Source organism: Bos grunniens, chromosome 12 (genome assembly GCF_055505025.1).
Source record: "Bos grunniens cultivar Pamir isolate PY7600 chromosome 12, Bosgru_T2T1.0, whole genome shotgun sequence".
In the NCBI taxonomy this organism is placed as follows: Eukaryota; Metazoa; Chordata; class Mammalia; order Artiodactyla; family Bovidae; genus Bos; species Bos grunniens.
The window spans coordinates 52,504,738-52,526,105 of record NC_141176.1 but is presented as its reverse complement, the minus strand read 5'-3'; the positions used below and the strand labels follow the sequence as shown (position 1 = coordinate 52,526,105).

General features: G+C 36.3%; 1 protein-coding gene across 40 annotated transcripts in view; it reads left to right on the top strand.

Moving 5' to 3' along the window:
- The window catches only part of MYCBP2 (MYC binding protein 2), a 270,702-nt gene that overhangs the window by 168,552 nt on the left and 80,782 nt on the right, over positions 1–21,368 (top strand). For all 40 annotated transcript variants that reach the window (XR_015138240.1, XR_015138239.1, XR_015138238.1 and 37 more), the window contains 9 exons: positions 774–999; positions 2,469–2,587; positions 3,231–3,318; positions 4,546–4,595; positions 7,057–7,229; positions 8,893–9,037; positions 14,114–14,329; positions 18,017–18,072; positions 19,562–19,677. Coding sequence is in view for 36 of the 40 variants with exons in the window: in XM_086330007.1 (XP_086186133.1) it covers positions 774–999; positions 2,469–2,587; positions 3,231–3,318; positions 4,546–4,595; positions 7,057–7,229; positions 8,893–9,037; positions 14,114–14,329; positions 18,017–18,072; positions 19,562–19,677 (1,189 nt within the window). In the remaining 4 variants the exon portion in view is untranslated. The remainder of the gene's footprint in view (positions 1–773; positions 1,000–2,468; positions 2,588–3,230; positions 3,319–4,545; positions 4,596–7,056; positions 7,230–8,892; positions 9,038–14,113; positions 14,330–18,016; positions 18,073–19,561; positions 19,678–21,368) is intronic.

Genomic DNA, 21,368 nt, shown 5'->3' with positions numbered 1-21,368 from the left:
TCCTGCTTAACTGTAATTTTACTACAATTACAGAATTCCTTCTGCTATGATGATGACAGAAACTGTAAAATGGCCTTAAAAATACATGTAATTATGTGCCATCATAAACTCCTGCATACAGTAAAATTTTAGGATAGAAGACTATAAAAATCAAGGCTTTTATCAAGTGTATAAGTGTGTGTGTTTATATTCTCATAATATTTGAAGTTGCAAAGTTTTTTTGGTTAATGAGAAGAAGCATTTGTATTAGGTACTATGAATGGTAGATAACCTAAAAGTAACTAAAACCTTACATTTTAATGATTTATTCATTTCCATCAGTGTATCTTTATATTTTACCTATCCAATTACATTGTCAGTTACCTACCTATATTCCTTAAATGCATACTGACTGAAATGGAAAATTTATTATGTAAATAAGCTCTTTTACAGGAAAATCAGATAGTTTATTTTTTTTTTCAGAAATTAAGCAGTTTTGTAATTGTTTTTTTAATGATATCAGTATATACTTAGACACAATGCAGTATCAACCATATATTAGAAAACAATAGATATTACAACGGGACAGCAGAGACAATTCATACTGACCATTAATACCTTGGTTTCTGATCACTTAATTCTTAAAATTTTACAGTATTAATTCCTTACTTAACATTAATGTTAGAGTAAGTTGAAGGCATCATCTTTCCAGTATGATGTCCTACTTCTAAACTAGACCAGAAGCTAAAATCTGATTCTTCTTATGTGAGTGGCCTTTTGTCTGTTGACTTCAGGTGACATTCCCAGAGTGCGTGCGGTGGATGACACTCGAGTTTGACCCTCAGTGTGGCACTGCACAGTCGGAAGACGTCCTCCGTTTGTTGATCCCCGTTAGAACTGTTCAGAATTCAGGATATGGACCAAAGTTGACAGCTGTTCATGAAAATCTGAATTCCTGGATAGAACTAAAGAAATTTTCAGGGTCCTCTGGGTGGCCTACTATGGTGTTAGTGTTACCAGGTAAGTTTTTTTTTTTTTGTCTTATTTTGTTTTATATGGTAAAATACATGCATTTATAAGAATTATGTTTAGTAAAGATACACTATTGAAAATGTTTATTTAATTTTCAGAAGAATGTCTTCAAGACCTACTCTGTATCTAGATTGCAGTTTATTAGTGAAGACTCTCTGGGCACTGGGCATAACATGACCAAGGTTTAGAAAAGAGACTGTTCTGAGGATCTTGTGAGAAAAGATTAGCTTGTCCAAAGAAAGTGTGTCAGTCACTCAGTTGTATCCGACTCTTTGCGACCCCATTGACTGTAGCCCTCCAGGCTCCTCTGTCCATGGAGTTCTCCAGCGAAGAGTACTGGAGTGGGTTGCCATGCCCTCTCTGGGGGATCATCCCGACCTAGGGACTGAACCCAGGTCTCCTGCAATGCAGGCAGATTCTTTACTGTCTGAGCCGCCAGGGAAGCTTGACCAAAGCAGAGAGTTAATACTGAGGCCAAACTATAGAAAAAGTTGGATTAGGTGTTTATTTTCCCAGTAAGTGTTGAGTTTTAAAAAGTTGCTGAGGACTTCTTTATTTCAAGAGAGCTAGTGACCCATGGAGCCCACTAAGTTATGTAAAGCTTTGTTTTCAAGCTTGAAGAGTATTTGTGGCCAGGTGGGTGCCACAGATTTGTTATTATAGTCTGTTGTTTTTTTAACCACTTAACCATAAGTTAAGTGATCCCGTGATCTTGCAAACTGAGAGCCAGTTCGAATTCAGAAACTTCTTTCTTCTGATGTGACCTGCCGTGTTTGTTTGTGAAGAGATCAAAGCCAGATTCCAGCTTAGAAAAAAGGCTAACCCAGGTCACCTCAGTTGGAGAAGGAAATGGCAACCCATTGCAGTATTCTTGCTAGGAAAATCCCATGGACAGAGGTGCCTGGTGGGCTACAGTCCATGGGGTCACAAAGAGTTGGACATGACTGAGCTACTTACACATACAGGTCACTTCAGTAATTGACAGATAATTGACAATGATTGCTCATGTAACTTACTTAGGACATGTGATTAAGGAGAATTAAATCATAAAGAAAAATAACAACCTGGTATGGTTTTATTGTTTCTAGTGTTGTTTTTAGCACAGTTTTGTTCAAGTAAATGTAGAAACCCCAAAACCAAATACATTATTTAGTGCATGTGTGTTCAAGTCATGTCCGACTCTTTTGCGACCCCATGGACTGTAGTCCAACAGGTTTCTTTGTCCATGGGATTTTCCAGGCAAGAATACTGGAGTGGTTGCCATTTCCTTCTCCAGATCTTCCCTACCCAGGGATCAAATCCACATCTCTTACAGCTCCTCCATTGGCAGACGAATTCTTGACCACTGCGCCACCCGGGAAGCCTGATTTGTATTGCTACCTATCTTGAGATGGATAAAAGGAGACTTTAATAAAGTTGTTTCAGATTTTGAACTCAGTGTTAGTTTTTTTTCTTAGGGAATGAGGCCCTTTTTTCATTGGAGACTGCATCAGATTATGTGAAAGATGACAAAGCTTCTTTCTATGGTTTCAAATGTTTTGCAATTGGATATGAGTTTAGCCCTGGACCTGATGAGGTGAGAATGAATTATCTTCTTATTCTGTTAAGGAAGATTGTGTTTCTGAGGGCTACTATTGACTTGAATTGTGTTTGCTGTCTATATTTAAGAAGCCTGAAATTTTATTTTAAGCTAGGGTGTATAATCTATTTTGTAGTTTAATTTTGTACAAATTAATTGTGTCTGGTATTACTGTTTTTAATATGTGGAGAGATCAGAGTCTGTGCAGCATGACCCAGCCTTTAAAGACGTAGTATAATCCTGCCTGTTCCACACCTGGTTGGTGACTGTACCTTTCTGAGTGATTTTTGTAAGCTAATTTCACAAAGGCACTAACTTAATATCTGTCGTAAAGATTTCCAGTAGTACTGTTTAAAAAAATAAGTTAAGGTGAAACAGTGATCATGTTCCATCAAAGTAATAAATGAAAAATCCTTTGGACTATGAGCTGTTGGTCTGAAACAGTATAACCAATGTGAGACATAATATTGAATCTCTTACACTCTTAATTAACCATTAGCTGCTAATACATGCTTTCTTTTTGTTTCAAATGTTATGCTGGAATGCAAGTCACATTTTTTTGATAATCCACATCATCTCTCAAAAATTGCATCTTCCAAACAGTTTTTACAGCATCTGATTTTTTTTTTCAATTCTCCAGGGAGTCATTCAGTTGGAAAAAGAACTAGCTAATCTTGGTGGGGTTTGTGCAGCAGCTTTGATGAAAAAGGATCTAGCACTTCCTATTGGTAAGTGTGATCTTGTACTAGGTATTTATGATTTTTAAAAAAGTTACAAAATTACAAATAGAATGTTTATTAAAAAACATCCTGAAAATAGTTTAGCAAAATGAATTTAACAGTCACATATATTCATGGGCAGCTGCTTACTATACTAAAGACAATGAGACATTTGTGTTCTATTCACGTGAGGGAAATTGCTACAACCTCTTTGAAGGAAATTCGTCAATAACTTCAAATTTTATATAAATATACCTTTTGATATAGCATTTTTATACATATTTTCACAAATACTCAAAAACGTACATTATAAGATAGATTAATTTATCAATACTTGCGGTTATAAAACCTAGGAGCAACCAAAATGTTTGTCAGTTGGGAACTGTTCAATCAGCGATGGTACATCTATACAAAACAGATGTAAGTAGCTGTTAAATACAGTGACAGAAAAGTAAACCTATATGTCCAGGCCAAGAAAGGTGTCCAGATTATATAATTATATGATGTTCATTGTTTTGAACATCATATTGTATATATATATATATGTAAATAGATGTGTATGTTCCCGTGTATGTAGGCTGGCACATACATGCATACAATGATTATTTGCATACAAAGTTTTTAGAACAATACATAGGAAACTGTTGATACTGTATCTCTGAAAGGGGATGGTGGCAGAAATTTTCATTCTGCACTTCTGTATAATTCAAATATTTCCCTTTGAACATGTATCACTTTGGTTATAATATTTTATAAGTTCATTAAGCTATCAAAAAATTCAATAAATGTTCTACATCAAGCAGTAAAGCAGAAAATGTTTAGAGAATACAGTCACTATCTTGGGCTTTCCTGTCAGTAACTGTTGTTTACTAAAGATGAAGTTCTTCTGTAGTATAACTGAAAAAGAAAGACTCAGGTTCTGAATAATCAGTTTTCCTCTTTTTTTCTTAGATAAATACACTAAAGTAAAAATATACATTTGTGTATATAAATGTAATATATATCTTTTGATACACTTGATGGGTGCTTTTTTTAGTATTGTCTTGAGAATTACAGCTTATATTCACACTGAAAATAAGCATTTTAAAATTTAAACCACTGAGATTTATCCATAATGATAATAGTTCTCTTCAATTTGGAATATCAATTTTTGGAGAACATGTAATGAATGCAGAAGACTAGAAAGTTAAATGAAACATTGATATATTTTGGTAAACCTTTTCATTTACATACCAGGTAATGAATTAGAGGAGGATCTTGAAATTCTTGAAGAGGCTGCTTTACAGGTATTGTCCTCAATAATTATAAGGATAAACTTTGTACATTAATTTTAAGCCAAATTTTCACTCAAATCAACCTTGTTTTTCTTGAGCATAGCACTCATTCATTGCGTATTTCATTCTACAATTGACAGTTATAAAGATAAATAACTCATAATTGCTCCCCTTGATGGAATCAACCCCTGTATGAGCCCTTACTGAACTGCACGGTGGGTGTTGACTCTGGAGTGAGATGTAAGCCCTGCTGGAGGAAGAAGAGCTACCAAGGGCCCAGAGGAGGGTTTTGTCCAGGGGTGGACATTGAAATTAGATCTTGAAAGAAGTTTTATTTTCCAGTTAGAAAAAAGATGTTAGTAATAGTAATGGAAATAATATCTATAGAGAAACTTTATAGTTTACCATATACTGTACTGATGTGCTCAGTCGTGGCTGACTCTGTGACCCCATGGACTGTAGCCCACCAGCCTCCTCTGTCCATGGAATTTTCCAGGCAAGAATACTGGAGTGGGTTGCCATTTCCTTCTCCAGTAGTTTGCCATATTTTTGACATTATCTGTCTATTTCTGCAGTTACACTTTGAAATCACTATTTTCTCTTGTATCTGACAATTGTATCAGTTCAGAGAAGTTTTGATTAAGAATTCAGGCAACTGGGAGATCGAGGCTGGTATCCAGGTCTTCTAATACTTACAGTTAGTGGTTTACATGTTATTTATTTTCTGAAATGATTACAGCAGTAATAATAAAAACAAACATTTATTTGATCTTTAACTTTGTTTTATACTTTTAAATCATTTAGTCCTTACAACAGTCCTATGAAGTAGGAACTCCTAACTATAGATAAGGAAACTGAGATACAAAGAACTTAAGTAACTGGCTCAGAATCACACAGCTGGTGAGCAACTGGTCTAGAGTTTGACCTTTGGCAATTTGATGACAAAGTCCATGATCTTGATCACTGTGCTCTAATTGTAGGGAGCCATGGTGTCCTCAATAATGTTAAGAAACTTAGGTTTTTTAAAATCCCACCAGCTTTTGTTTTTCCTTTTAGAAAAGTTAAATCTCTGTATCTTAAGATAGAAAAATAATTAATTCAAAAAATGTTTGGTGAACATGCTATGTGTCATATAGCATTCTAGCTAAGGAAATCCATCAAGTAGCTCATCATCCAAGGTATTATGGCTTATAGAATGTTAATTAGGCCAGATGTAAGGAGATCTTTATTGTGCCCCTATAAAGAAAAAAGTGATGTCCCAAATTACACACCTTTTTGGCATGTAAGGTAGTCATGATGGTCTAACATACATTAAAACCCATGCTTGTTAGGCAGGTAGTGAGCATTTAAATGTGTTGTGTGTGTATACTTAGGTGCATAGTCATGCCAATTCTTTGCAACCTCATGGACTGCAGCCCTCCAGGCTCCTCTGTCCATGGAATTTTGCAGGCAAAAATACTGGACCAGATTGCTGTTTCTTCCTCCAGGGATCTTCCTAATGCAGGGATCGAACCTACACCTCTTTGCATCTCCTGCATTGGCAGGCAGATTCTTTACTGCTACATCACCTAGGAAGCCCCATTTAAATTGTATAATAACTACAAGAGATCGTTTGATCACCAGTTTATACCTTTCACTGATTCAGGAATGGTCTGTAACTTGTTAGCTTAAGAGGACATAGCAATAACTCATCTGAAGTCTGAATTTGGACTCAAGTCTGTTTGATATTAAAGATTATGATTTAGAAATTGCATGGTTCATAAAATGCAGGAGTTACTGTTGTAGAATTGAAAGAACTGGAAATATAATAGTTTTCCATGAAAAATATTTTGTTTTGAAATTTATTATACAGTCATTAAGATTTTTCTAGAGTTTTAGCACTTGCAGCAAGTCTTTCTAAAATGTAAGGTGTGCTTCTCATCTAGTTGAGGACTAAAATTTCTGTTTTATCTGCCCTTTTTCCTTAACTTAAATAAGGCTTACATAGGCTAATGCAGTGTATGTGCAGGCACAGTCAGGCTTCCATCACCTTTTTGCCTGAGTCAAGATCTTGGTACCCACCTGCCCAAGAGCACAGACACAGCCTACCCAAGAGAACCACCAGTAACAGAGACACAGAAAGCGGGCAACCTCTACAGCTGTCTTTAGAGGGGAGCCCTGGCCCTGACAAACGGGGATGTGACACATGCAGAGAAACATGTGGAGAGCTTGGGTGGGGGGAGATGCAGCATTAGCTCTAACCTGCAAAACTCAGATAAATCACTTCCTTTTGTGAGCAGAATGAAACTGAAAGTATTATCCCAAGTTTTTCCCTGCTGGAAGTTTTCTACTGTTCAGAGTAAAGGAGCACTGGGACGTGGGGAGAAAATGATTTCCCCAAAAAAGGCCTATCTAAAATTGGGTGCAAATTCAAAACAATCATGTGATTAAAGTTTCATATTTTAAAATATAAATGTTCTCTTTTACCCAACAGGTGTGCAAAACCCATTCTGGTATTCTTGGAAAGGGTTTAGCTCTTTCTCATTCACCAACTATATTGGAGGCACTAGAAGGAAACTTACCACTTCAAATCCAGAGCAATGAACAGTCCTTTCTGGACGATTTTATTGCTTGTGTTCCAGGATCAAGTGGTGGAAGGCTTGCGAGGTAATGCACTCTTAAGTCCTACAGTGATTTTCTTCCAGGGCTTACCTTAGTTTTCATTTCTGAAGAGAAAGGAGAGGAGTCATTAGGATGTTACAGTGCCACCTAAAATAATGTAGTTTATGTGTTTTGGACTTTCTGAAATATAAAGTAGTAGTTAATATTTCAGTATATTTTAAACATATATAATAATTGTTAAAAATATAAAGACTACATGGTAAAATAGAGAAGTCCGTGAATTTGATGGTAATATTTAATATCTATACTAAACTCCTAAATTTGTGACTATATTTATCTTAATATGAGGATTTTTTCCAAATCTACAGTTAATGCAGATATAAATTAAGAATTTAAATCAGGTAATTTAAGATTTTAGAGTTCTCATTTATTTTGTTGCTATTTGGTTTTTTTGAAGGTGAACAAATATGCTGACTTGAGTAATTTCACTAGTAAATATGCCTCAGAGAGTAAAGAATCCACCTGCAGTGTGGGAGACCTGGGTTAGATCCCTGGCTTGGGAAGATCCCCAGAGGAGGGCTTGGCAGCCCACTCCAGTGTTCTTGCCTGGAGAATCACATGGACCAGAGGAGCCTGGTGGGCTAGTCCATGGGGTCGCAAAGAGCCAGACACGACTGAGCGACTATATATGGCACCAAACTAGTAAATACAGAAATATGACCCTCTTTCTGGCTTTAATCTTAAAAATACAGAGATTACTTTTTAGTTTTTAAAAAGCAAAGTGGTGATTGGAGAAAAATAGAAAACATCTTTTAAGTCAGCCTCACTGCCTTCTTCATGGACCTTTTCGTGTAGTATTCATCACAGAATTTACTCATCAATCATCTCACACGACAACTTGAATGTAGATCATGCAAAGAATTCAGGCATGGATATCACAAAAAATAGAATTTGCATGGAAGGAATGGTAGTGAGGGAAAATCGTTACTAAGCTGTGTAAAGAGAAGGTAGTGTATTTCCAACCTTCTGCTCCCCAGCAAGCAAAATGTCACTTATGTTTCTGTTTTGACAGAAATGCTGCTCTTTCCCAGGTCTTCAGGTTGGCAATTAGGCAGACCTTCCTTAAGTAGTGTTATTTGGGACTTCTAAGTATATACAACCTAAATTCATTTTCTTGGTTATTTTAAACCAGCCATAGTTAAAATTTCACACTTTCTGATTTTACAGATATTTCTGATTTATTTGTAATCATCAAAAATTTCATAAGCTTTAGCATATTTGTTTAATGAATTTGTCATTAATGATTTCCAAGGAAGTTAATACTTGTTATCCTTATTGTGTGTGCATGCTAAGTCATTTCAGTCGTGTCTGACTCTGCGACCCTGTGGACCATAGCCCACCAGGCTTCTCTGTCCATGGGGATTCTCCAGGCAAGAATACTAGAGTGGGTTGCTATACCTTCCTCTAAGGGATCTTCCTGACCCAGGGATCGAACACTTATCTCTTATGTCTCCTGCGTTGGCCAGCAGGTTCTTTACCACTGGCACCATCTGGGAAGCCCATGGTCCTTATTACTGAGTTGGAAATGATAATCCTTTTAGCACTTTGTTTAATATAGTTTTATTCATTTGGCCTAGTTTCATTTTAATCACTGAAGATATTGATGAATGTTTGACTTTTTGTTTACTTGTTTTTTCATTCCTGTTAGGTGGCTTCAGCCAGATTCCTATGCTGATCCTCAGAAAACATCTTTGATTCTGAATAAGGATGATATTCGGTGTGGTTGGCCTACCACCATCACGGTGCAAACGAAAGACCAGTATGGGGATGTGGTACACGTTCCCAACATGAAGGTAATTGTGGTAGGATTAAATTAGTAGACATCTATGCACTATTGTAACTCATAAAATTTTAGAAATGACAAGAGCTTAGAGTCTATTTGCAGTACGCTCCTTACTTATATGCAGTGAAGGAAGCTGAAAATTTTTTAATGACTTGTTCACATTAATCAGTACTCACTTATCCAAGTTTTATACTTTTTGGATTTTGCTTCAGATATGCTAGATGCCATGGTGATTCAAAGGGAGGATAAGAAAGTGTCCATCAAAAGAGTGCTAAGCACACAGAGGGAAGACCATCATATATTAGTCATTGAACAAATAAATGAAAGAATACGTTTAAAAATTTTATGTATGTTTTTAAAAGACTTTAATATGTTTTGCATTTAGTACTACTGAAGCAACGTTTAAAATATAATATTGATACTTATTAAATAAATCAGAAATACCTAAATTTGGATTGTAAAAGAATGAGGAATGGAACTAGTTATGTGCTATACTGAAGAATATAGTTCTCTGAACACCTCTTCCCTGAGACATTAGTAAATAATGACATTTTAGAGCATATTATAGTAAAGACATAAAATTAAGTCCTCTATGTTATATATTAATTAAATATCTTATTTAAAACTTTTATTAGATTTCTGAAAACAGTGAATATCGAACAAAAGTTTGTATAGGCAATCCCCAGCTACGCTGGCCCCTCGAAGTTGTATTTACAAAATGATTAGGTTATTTGGAGCTGATTAAGCCTTGAAATCTTTTTTACTCACAGAGAAGCTGATTTTACCTCAATATACTAGCACTTTTTCAACTAGTTGGTGCATTATTTCATTTGTACCATGGAGAAGCACAATACCACTGGCACCTCTTACTTGATTCATAGTTTAAAAAAAAAAAAAAAAAGAGGACAATAGTTTATATGTCTTAAGACCAGTAAGTAAAACTGTATGGAAAAGCATTTGGCCCTGATACTAAAGAAAATTCAGGCTTTACTAGTGGCTTTCAATGTTTTGGCCATGACCCCCCGCAAGAGTTTCATCGTGACCCAAACAAACATATATAGGATAGAAGAGTATGTACTCTTTTAATTACATACAGTATACATAATACATATCCATACAGTATGCTTCACTCTTACATTTTCTCTTCTAGCTTACCTTTTTAAGGAAGATCATACCCCATCAAAGTGTTTTCATGCTAAGAATTACTCTTTAGAATGTAAAAAGCATCACAAATTGTAAAAAAAATGGGAGTAGAGAGTAAAGTAATTCTGATAGTGATAACAAAAAAATGACCCTACCCAAGGACAGAATTTTTGTCCCAATACAGTATGCTTTAATATGTTGAAGGGTTTTGTGTATTCATTGATGAATTTCTCATTTCAACGTGTATTTGTGAATTGTTAAATCCCTTCTCTGAGCCCACAGTAAGTCCCTTATTCATGTGCCTGTATCATAGTTACTATTTTCCAAGTCAGCATAACATTTCATTTCTTTTTAATGTTCATACTTACTATTGTGCTTACAGTAGATCTTTAGTTGCATTTTCTTATGTTTCCTCCTTTGCACCTTTTATTGTCTCTTGCTGCATTTTAGTATCTGGGCTGTTTACATCTCACATTTCAGAGTCAGACTTTATGCTCTATCTCTTTTTGTTCTCCTCTTTGGGTTCTTTTTTAGCCACGTGATCTCTCTCTCTCCCTTTTCCTTTCTTTTTTGTTTATGTGTGTTTGTTTTTGTCTGCACTGTGTGGTTTGTGGGATCTTAGGTCCCAGGTTCAGGGACTGAACCCAGGCCCATGGCAGCGAAAGCACTGATTCTTAACCACTGGACCACAGGGAACTCCATCTCTCTCTCTCATTTCTTCTCTTCTTTTTTTTTTTGCCTGTATAGTCTGCTTCTTGAGAACAAGAATCCTGAAGCCTCTTAATATACTCAGATTCATATCAGATTTATCTATAATATAGAAAGCATATTCTAGGAAACTCCAGTAAATACTATTTAGGAAAAGTGATTTGCATACCTATTGATGTTAGATTTATTGATACCACATTATCATATTAGCTGAAAACAAAATTAATTCAGTATGTTTCATTTTCAGCCTGTTAGTGCATGAAGTTTTCAGGACATTTTAGACTTATCAGAAACTCCTGAAGTATCCTGATAGAGTAATAATCAATTATTTGGAACATAAAAGTTGGTTTAGAGATAATATTTTTGAGATCCAGAATCCTTTTTTAAAACAGCAGCTGTTACTGATATTTTTTTAACTTATAAAAATGATTACTCCAAAGAAATTGTGCTTAGTAAAAAGAGAAAAATGCATAGGAAATAAAAGAATAACAAATTTTACAAAGAAGCACAGTTTATAAAAGAAAGCAGAATGGTTATCATTTTTTATCTCAGTACTTATAAAGTATGAAATTGTTTACTGATTTATTTCAAGGTTGGTGGTATATAGGCAGATGTACATCTCCTGTTAATTTACTGAGGGTAAATATAGTTGTTTAAAGAAATATTGAATCAAAATAATATATATGAAAATAGTAGCTATAATTTAAAATCAAATTCTTAAGATTTGGAAGCATTTACTTTTTTTTTTCCTTTGTTATATTTAAGTTTAAAGCTTTTAATGGTGGCATGTATATGAGCTGAACAATTTTTCTATTTATCTTTAAACTTCTGTGTTTTAAAAAAGTCAGATGGGTTTTTAATATTTCCAGAGCATAATGTCAATCCAAATACTGATTTCTCATAGCTCCAACTCAGGATTGTGGTTATTTAGTGAGACATGTTTGCTACCTGCACTTTATGTAGACAGGGAGGGTCTCAAAACTACTAACTCCCTAGAATGACACTGATAAGAACAATCCACGCTCCTGGGATGTCTCTCAATTACTTAAGTAATATTGTCAGTTTCATTTATGCATTTCTTTCTATTTCTGTGAAGATCCTCTTGTTGAATTACCTGTTCTTGCCAGCCATAGAAGTAGTATCTGAAAAGAACAGAAGAAACTTTGGGTGACCCTCAGAATGATGAAGAGCTAAAATGGTCTTTAAAGCGTTGGTTACTTTGTGGTTGCCTATTCTCCAAGCCAGGCTTCAGTAATATGTGAACCGTGAACTTCCTGATGTTCAAGCTGGTTTTAGAAAAGGCAGAGGAACCAGAGATCAAATTGCGAACATCCGCTGGATCATGGAAAAAGCAAGAGAGTTCCAAAAAAACATCTATTTCTGCTTTATTGACTATGCCAAAGCCTTTGACTGTGTGGATCACAATAAACTGTGGAAAATTCTTCAAGAGATGGGAATACCAGACCACCTGATCTGCCTCTTGAGAAATTTGTATGCAGGTCAGGTATCAACAGTTAGAACTGGACATGGAACAACAGACTGGTTCCAAATAGAAAAAGGAGTACGTCAAGGCTGTATATCGTCACCCTGCTTATTTAACTTTTATGCAGAGTACATCATGAGAAACGCTGGACTGGAAGAAGCACAAGCTGGAATCAAGATTGCTGGGAGAAATATCAATAACCTCAGATATACAGATGACACCACCCTTATGGCAGAAAGTGAGGAGGAACTAAAAAGCCTCTTGATGAAAGTGAAAGTGGAGAGTGAAAAAGTTGGCTTAAAGCTCAACATTCAGAAAACGAAGATCATGGCATCCAGTCCCATCACTTTATGGGAAATAGATGGGGAAACAGTGGAAACAGTGTCAGACTTTATTTTTCTGGGCTCCAAAATCACTGCAGATGGTGACTGCAGCCATGAAATTAAAAGACGCTTACTCCTTGGAAGGAAAGTTATCACCAGCCTACACAGCATATTCAAAAGCAGAGACATTACTTTGCCAACAAAGGTCTGTCTAGTCAAGGCTATGGTTTTTTCAGTGATCATGTATGGATGTGAGAGTTGAACTGTGAAGAAGGCTGAGTGCCAAAGAATTGATGCTTTTGAACTGTAGTGTTGGAGAAGACTCTTGAGAGTCCCTTTGACTGCAAGGAGATCCAACCAGTCCGTTCTGAAGGAGATCAGCCCTGGGATTTTTTTGGAAGGAATGATGCTAAAGCTGAAACTCCAGTACTTTGGCCACCTCATGCGAAGAGTTGACTCATTGGAAAAGACTCTGATGCTGGGAGGGATTGGGGGCAGGAGGAGAAGGGGACGACAGAGGATGAGATGGCTGGATGGCATCACTGACTCGATAGACGTGAATCTGAGTGATCTCTGGGAGTTGGTGATGGACAGGGAGGCCTGGCGTGCTGCGATTCATGGGGTCGCAAAGAGTCGGACACAACCGAGCGACTGAACTGACTGACTGACTGAGGGACCAAGTGTTTTTTGCCAGTGCATAGCAAACAACAATGTAATATTTTGTTATAATTCTTGGAAGGTACTTCTGAGTATTGTTTATGAGGTAGTTTGTGCTTTCATTGTTTTAACACGCCTTAGGAAATCTGTTCTTTGCATCTCTATAGTAAAGCAGATAAAAGACACCCCATTTTATCGCTGAAGAAACTGAGTTGGAAAGATTAATTAGATTGTTTGGCCCTCATAGTTCATGTTGGTGACAGAACCACCTAATAGTACTCTTTCTGCAAAGTAAATAAACATGTTTAAGTTTTAGGTATAAAATTTGCTTTATTATCTGTTGAGTTGTAAGACATCTGTCAGTAGAGTTCTTTTTCTTTGCAGAACAGTATATATAGCTAAAGTTGAGTTTAGTGCTTTAAAATATGTGAAGATTACTGGAAAGTAATGCCAGTAAGAATGTAGATACATTTTACTATCCTTTCCTAAATGTTATTAATGGTGGCACATGTTTTTATTTTGTTTTGATATTTGTGATTATTTATTCCCCAAAACAAAGCCTCTCTTTTGCACTGTGTCCAGGATCCCTGTTGAGATGCATTCTTCATAATCATTTGGCACTGTTAAATAGTCTTTAAGGAATGCCCTAGGGGGACAAGTGGTAACATAAAACTTAAAGAATTGCCAGTTTAAAGTTGTAAATTGCTTTCTTCTGATGTGTCATGGACAGTTATATAATAATGTCATTTGGATTTTATAATATCTTGGTTAGGTGGAAGTGAAAGCCGTTCCTGTTTCTCAGAAAAAAACATCTCTGCAACAAGAGCAAGTAAAGAAGCCTCAGAGGATTCCTGGTAGTCCTGCAGTACCACCTGCATCTTCTAATACCGACATGACCTTTGGCGGACTAGCCTCCCCAAAGCTGGATGTTTCGTATGAACCCATGATAGTGAAGGAGGCTCGATATATTGCCATAACAATGATGAAGGTAATTTATTTTACTTCCCCAAAGCTGGATGTTTCGTATGAACCCATGATAGTGAAGGAGGCTCGATATATTGCCATAACAATAATGAAGGTAATTTATTTTACTTCCCAGAAAAAGTTTATTTTTTACCATTCATTTATGTAGCAAACATTTCAGTTCCTGTGAAAATGCTTGTGTATTTTCAAATCACCATTATTCCTCGGACATACCCCTTCAAGACTCTGAGCTTATTATTGAGGCCCCCTTCAGCTTTGGGTTCTTCCAAATGTTAGGCTTATCTCTTTGGGTTTCTTCCCTCTTTGGGCTTGAGGCTTTTAGACAGATTTTTTAAAATTTTTGTCTTGTTTTTTTTAGTTAATCTTTAGAGGCAGTGTTAATCTAAATTATCAAGATGGTCATTATTTGAAATCAAAGTTAGGAATTGTGCTATTTTCAGAGAGCAGTGTGAGCCATTGTAGGCTCTCATTTGGAGGAATGACATAATTTTTGGTTTTATAAAGATTATGGTGGAATATGGAGAAAGTAATTGGGTGGGTAATCAAGAGACATGGTTTGGTTTAAGTCTGTTTAGGAGACTGCTGACTTAATCTGGTGAGATATGCTCATCCCTTGGACTAGTGAGTTGTCAGTCAATATAGATTCAGGAGATTTTTAGGATATGTAAGACTTGGTGGCTAATGGGGATGCTGAAAAGAGAAAGAGGAAGGAAATAAAACGTTTTGAGCTTGAGTAGTAAGAGTGATAATATTGAAGGGGCAGTTTTGGGTTGAGGAGGATAACAGATTCAGCATTGGATGTGGTTTTAGATACCTCTGAAATATCCATCTGAAGATAGATAAAAAGAAGCTGAAACTACAAACCTGATGTGATCACAGTCTTACCTCATGAAAAGAATTGGAGAATCATCAGTACTTGGATTATTCATAAATTATGGAAGTAGGAGATGTCTATCTAACATGATGAGAAGAGAGACCTTCCAGGACAGGGTCCTGAGGAATGTCAGTAATGATGATGCTCAAACTTTTGTCCACATCAGAATCACCAGGAGCACTTACTTAAAAAGGAGATTTTCCTGTCATCCAAAGATTTAGATTCAGTAGGTCTAAAAAGAGGTTCCAGAATTTATATATATAAAACAAATATGCAGAATGATTTATATTCAAAAGCTGCACTTTGAGAAATGTTGATTTACTAGATTTTAAAAAAAAAATGGAGAAGGGAAACAAAAATGTTGGCAAGAATACCAGCCAGAGGGCTAGTATAAACTAGGACACCGATTTTTACCTTTGGCCCTTTTACCACTACGGTGCATATGGTGACTCATTTAATTCTCATAACAACCCTATACATCACTGGTTTTTATTCCCATTTTACATATGTGGAAACCGAAGCATAGAGAGATTGAGTAAGTTGTCAAAGGGCACCCAAATGCCAGGGAGTCGGTTCCAGATTTTATCTCCTAACTACTTCCCCAGCTGCCTTATGCCATGGCTTGTAAGTCACAGAAAGCATATTAAGGAGCTTTAATGTTGTTTTACTGCAGAAGTGAAGTTTTTTGAAAAGGATCTAGCAGCGATCTTGACAGGAGCAGCTTTAGAGACATAGTTGGTTAATTAAATTGCAGTGAAGAGAAGGTGAAAATAGTATCAGTCTAGAGGGGTGAGATGGGAAGGGAGATGGGAGGGATGTTGAAGAGGGAGGGGACGTATGTATACCTATCGCTGATTCATGTTGGGATTTACCAGAAAACAACAAAATTCTGTAAAGCAATTATCCTTCAATTAAAAAATAAATAAAATTTATAAAAATTTTAAAAAGAGGTGATAATAGCTAAAGATAAAATGAGTGTACATTAGTCTTTCAAGATGTTTGGTTATAAAAAGAGACAGAGGAAATAGAATTGAGATAAGGCTTTAGAGTCTTGAGATTGAATATAGAAAGACATCTTTTAGTACTGATGAGGAGACATTTGAGAAGGGACAATGAAGATACTCCGAGAGATAAAAAGGGATTGGCTGTAAATAAGAGAACTATTACCTCTTTCACTGTACCAGGAGAGGGAAAATAAAATAAATTGCTAATAAGTTTATAGGTTGTGTGGCCAAGGGACTATTTATGATAGCAATTATATGTCTTAGATTGGAGATGGGAGTGATGAATCTTAGGATCAAGATTTTGAACCAAAGGGGAAAAAATGAAATAGTCATTGTACAGAATGAGGAAAAAGTAATCAGAAAAGATTTATCAGCCCTCCTTGGAGAATCAGTTGAAACTGAAGATCCTGTATTAGCAATGCAGTATGAGTCTTATGAACATGAAAAAAAATGATCATAATCATCTAGATTGATGCGGCATGGATGTTGTCCCAGATAATTCAACAAGCAAACAATGACTGAAAAGGAAGTTGGGCATCTGGTGGTTAAAGAAAGGTCAGTGGAATCCAGCTCATTTGGAAGGAAAATAAAAGTGGATTCAGGGAGAGAACTCTGGGGAGGGGAGAAGGACTAGAAGTCTTAAGAATAGAAACAGTTAGGAGTTACAGAGGCAGAAAACTGAGCAGGTAGTGTCACAGGTCCGTGACTTTCAGTGCGAGTGACTAAAAGTAGAAGTTGAGATGATTGAGGTTGAATAAATAAAGGGACTAAAAATTTAATAGTTTTGACTGTTTTTTTTTGTTTGTTTTAGTTTTGACTATTAAAGAATTAAAGCTAAACATTCTCATTCAACTTTTCTTTAAAGAATTTAACTTCTTGCCTCCTTACCTCTCTAGGCATTCTTTTAGTTTCCTGATAGCATACTTAAGTTTGTATAATTTCTTTTGAAAGTCGAGTTACCAGGACTGAATTCAGTATTTTAGGAATGTTCTGAGAGGCCCAGGATAGGGAAGTTACAGAATGCCATTCCCAAACTGTCTCTTAGAGATATTAATTCTTGTTTCAGGAAAGGAGATTTTCTTATATCAAACATTTACAGATAACTATGTATACTCCCTTTTGTACATGAACAAGAGTTTCTCTAAGATACATATCTAGAAGTAGAATTGCTGGATTGTAGAACGTACTTGTAAAATTTATAGGCCCCTGATTTGTGTGTCAGAATGTTAGGTGCTTCATGTTCTCACCTGCATTTGGTTCTCACCAACACAATTTGATGACTGTGATATGGTTATCTTGTTTTCATTTTCATTTCCTTGATTTCTGGTTCAGTTGAGTAACTTTTTAAGTGTTTATTGGCCTTTCAGATTTCCTCTTCAGTGATTTGTCTTACTTACCTTTCTCTTGTGTTGTTTCTCTCTTTAGTATTAATTTGTTCTCTATGTTCTCTATGTATTATGGCTTTGTATCCCATTTTGGTTAAATGAATTACAAATCCCTTTCAGGTGAAGGCTGATCTTTGCCATTTCTTTATGGTGTCCTTGTTTTGGAGAAATTTAAAATTTTAATATGCTCAAAACATATTGTCCTTTTTTTCTTCTGAATTTGTTGATGTTTTGTTTGTTACATGTACATCTTTAACACACCTAGAATTTACTTTTGTAGGTGGTGTGATGTAGGTAATTGAGTTTTTTTCTTTTTCTCCTGTATGGATAACCAGTTGTCTCAGTACCATTTATTGAGTGTTCTGTCACTGCATTAGTTAAGAATGTTTCTAATGATTTTGTGATTCTTGATGGTCTCTTTCTTAAAGGTTTATGAAAATTACTCGTTTGAAGAACTGCGTTTTGCATCACCAACTCCTAAGAGGTAAGGATCATTTCCTCAAAGCTTAGCCAAGACATGTCAGCTGCTTACAACTAAGATGACCATGAGTTCCAACTTTCTTGTCTATTAAGGAAATATTTTATAGCATTTTAAAATTCCCAGTAGAGACTTACGACAGGTTTTATAATGTGTAGATTTGCAGGAAGCATGTATTTATATTGAACTATAAATACTGCCAATATGTTACATAATACTAAGGTAATACAGAAATAACTCGTATCTAAAAGTATATAAATTGGCTTGTTTTTTCTATTTTTATTTCCTTCTGTCCGTCACCTAAAGGAGTGGCAGAGTGATTTTAATATATGTTGCACTTGTTATTGAACTTAGTTATGAGAACTCTGATTTTGAGCTCTGAGTAATTCTGTTAACTCCAAATTGAAGCATGTTTTTTTGGCCGACTGTTTTATTTGCTCATCAGGGGCTATTCCCAGGGCAATGGGAAATACCAGTTTGAAATTCAGAACAGAAATAAATTTTTGATCATCTTTATAGATACAGTATTTAAAATTGATGAATGATGAATGATCAACTGCAGAGATGACACTGAAAGAAAACAGGAGACCTAGGCCTAAATCCTGGGGCAATCCTAGGTAGTCAGAAAAGAGAGAGCCAACAAAACACCTAGAAAGAGTGGCCAGTGAGATACAAGAACAATCAGAAGAATGTTGCAGAAGCAAAAAGGTTTTTCAAAAAAGGAGGAGTTGTAAGTTATTATCGAATTCCACTGAGGATTGCTGAAGATAAAGAAACAGCCACTGAATTTGGGGACATGGTGGACATTGGTGACTGTGACATAATCAATTGCAAAGAAGTATTGGGAGCAAAAGCATAGTTAGGATAAGCGTTGGAAGAGAATGGGAAATGACATGGAGAGTGGTTGTTGACAATTGTTCAGGTAAGTTTTGCTGTAAATGGGGAAAGAGCTATGAGACTGTATTATAGGGAAAGGTATGGTATCAACAGGAGGTGTTTAAGATGGGACGTTTTGAAGTTTTTATAGAAATGAAACAAATGATCCAGTAAAGTGGGAGAAGTTAATGATGAACAAAAGAGAGCAAGAGAATTGTATCACTGAAGTGTTGAGTGAATGAGATCCAGAGCACAGATGGAGGGGCTGGCACTGGACAGGACCCAGGGCATTCCTGCCATTGTAACAGGAGGTAGAGCAAAGTAGATTGAATCTAATTGCAACCTTAAGGTTGTATCTGATTGCTTATGTTTTTCATCAGAAGAAACTTATGAGGTCGCAATCAGCTGAGAGTCAGAAAGAGGGGTGCTGGAGGTTTGTGGTGAGGAGGAAAGAGTGAATTTAATCATGGAGAGTAGGAAAACACCATGACAGGGCAGTAAGATTGCTAGTCATTGTGATCATATAATCAGAAATTTAATATTTGCTGATACATGCTCATGATGATGTCAGCTGTTTAACCAAAGTAAATATTCCAGTGTTCATCTTATTTCCTTTCAGACCCAGTGAGAATATGCTGATTCGTGTCAATAATGATGGCACTTACTGTGCCAACTGGACTCCAGGGGCTATTGGGCTCTACACTATTCATGTTACCATCGATGGCATTGAAATAGGTATTTTTCTAAAGTTGTGAGTTACTTAGTGTAAAGAACTAGAATCAAAATCCTCTTTCTGTTCTAGCTTGCCCTTGTCCATGTATCACAGACGTGGACAGACTTCCTAACTTGTAGGGAGCGTCATGTCCTCCTTTATAATGAGTACTTAACTTGTGCATTTACAAGGTCTTAACATTTTACAGTAATTTATGAGTCATTGTAGCCCTCATGACTCCTTTCCTGCGTTCCCTAGTGTGCCTAGTCAGTTCCATCTCCTCCGTGCTGCCCTGTAACCACATGCGTGCCTCGTCTCCCCGTCATGGTGCGTCTTCCTCTCCTGGCTGTGAGCAGCCTCTTTCATCTTTGGATCTCCCAGTGTGGTTCAGTGCCTGGCACACAATGAGTGCTCAGGAAATACTTGTTGAAAGAATGAGTTTCTTTACCTTCTACTAACTTTGAAAAATATCTTACCTTTCCTTTGGGGATTAATCTTTCTCTACTCTTTATTTTTTAATTATCCATATACTTGGACAGCAATTGGACAAGAAAGCTCTAAAAAGTTTATCAATATGGATTCCTTATAGCACTTATATTTTCTAATGCTCCTCAAGCAAATGGGTTCCTGTGATCAGGTAGATTTAGAATGCCCCATATATTGTAGTCTCATCTTAGATATTCATCCAATTCATATTATCATATTTGGAATTTTAAGACATTCTGAAATTAAAAATCCTCTCAATTCGTTTAATACTTATCATGAAACCTTTTCATGTAGAGAAGAGATAGAGGGGGGTAGAGATAAAAGTAATACTGTTCCAACATTCCGCCACAATACCCTTTGGGAAACTTTAGTTTGTTTTTACAGTGAAGATAAAGAGATGCTTTACCTTGATGTAACTGTAGACATATAGAATATGCATTAAATGTAGTGTAACTGTAGGATTGGGGCTTCCCAGGTGACAAAGTGGTAAAGAATCCACCTGCCAGTGCAGGAGACATGGGTTTGATCCCTGGGTTGGGAAGATCCCCTGGAGAAGGAAGTGGCAACCCACTTCAGTATTCTTGCCTGAGAAATCCCATGGACAGAGACACCTGGCATTCTGCTGCCCATGGGGTCACAAAAGAGTCAGACCCAACTTAGCAACTAAAGAACAACCATAGGATTAGATATATCAGATTCATCTGTACCATCCTAGACACCTTTAGCTGCAGCCTTTTGCTGTACTCTTTTATTTTTAGTTCAGCAGACTTCTGTTGGTTCTAAGTGAAACATTGTTCTAGATAAGACAGTTCCTGTCAAGTGAACAGCTTACTGATGATTGCAAGATAAATGGGGCAAACAAAATCACAGGAAGTAAAATATAAGAAGTGACATGCAAGGGATACAAATTACAGAAGTTCAAAAGTAGAGACAGTCAAGAAAGGTTTTATCTTTGCTGCTGCTGCTGGTGCTGCTGCTAAGTCGCTTCAGTCGTGTCCGACTCTGTGCAACCCCATAGACGGCAGCCCACCAGGCTCCCCCATCCCTGGGATTCTCCAGGCAAGAACACTGGAATGGGTTGCCAATCTTTGCTTATAGTGGGTAAAGAAAACTAACATAAATAAGAAAAATCCACTTATATTCATACATATTTTCTGGAATGACATTGAAGAAAAAGATTCATAGTCACTTAGAACCATTCATTTTCTTCCCTAACTTCTTAACTCAG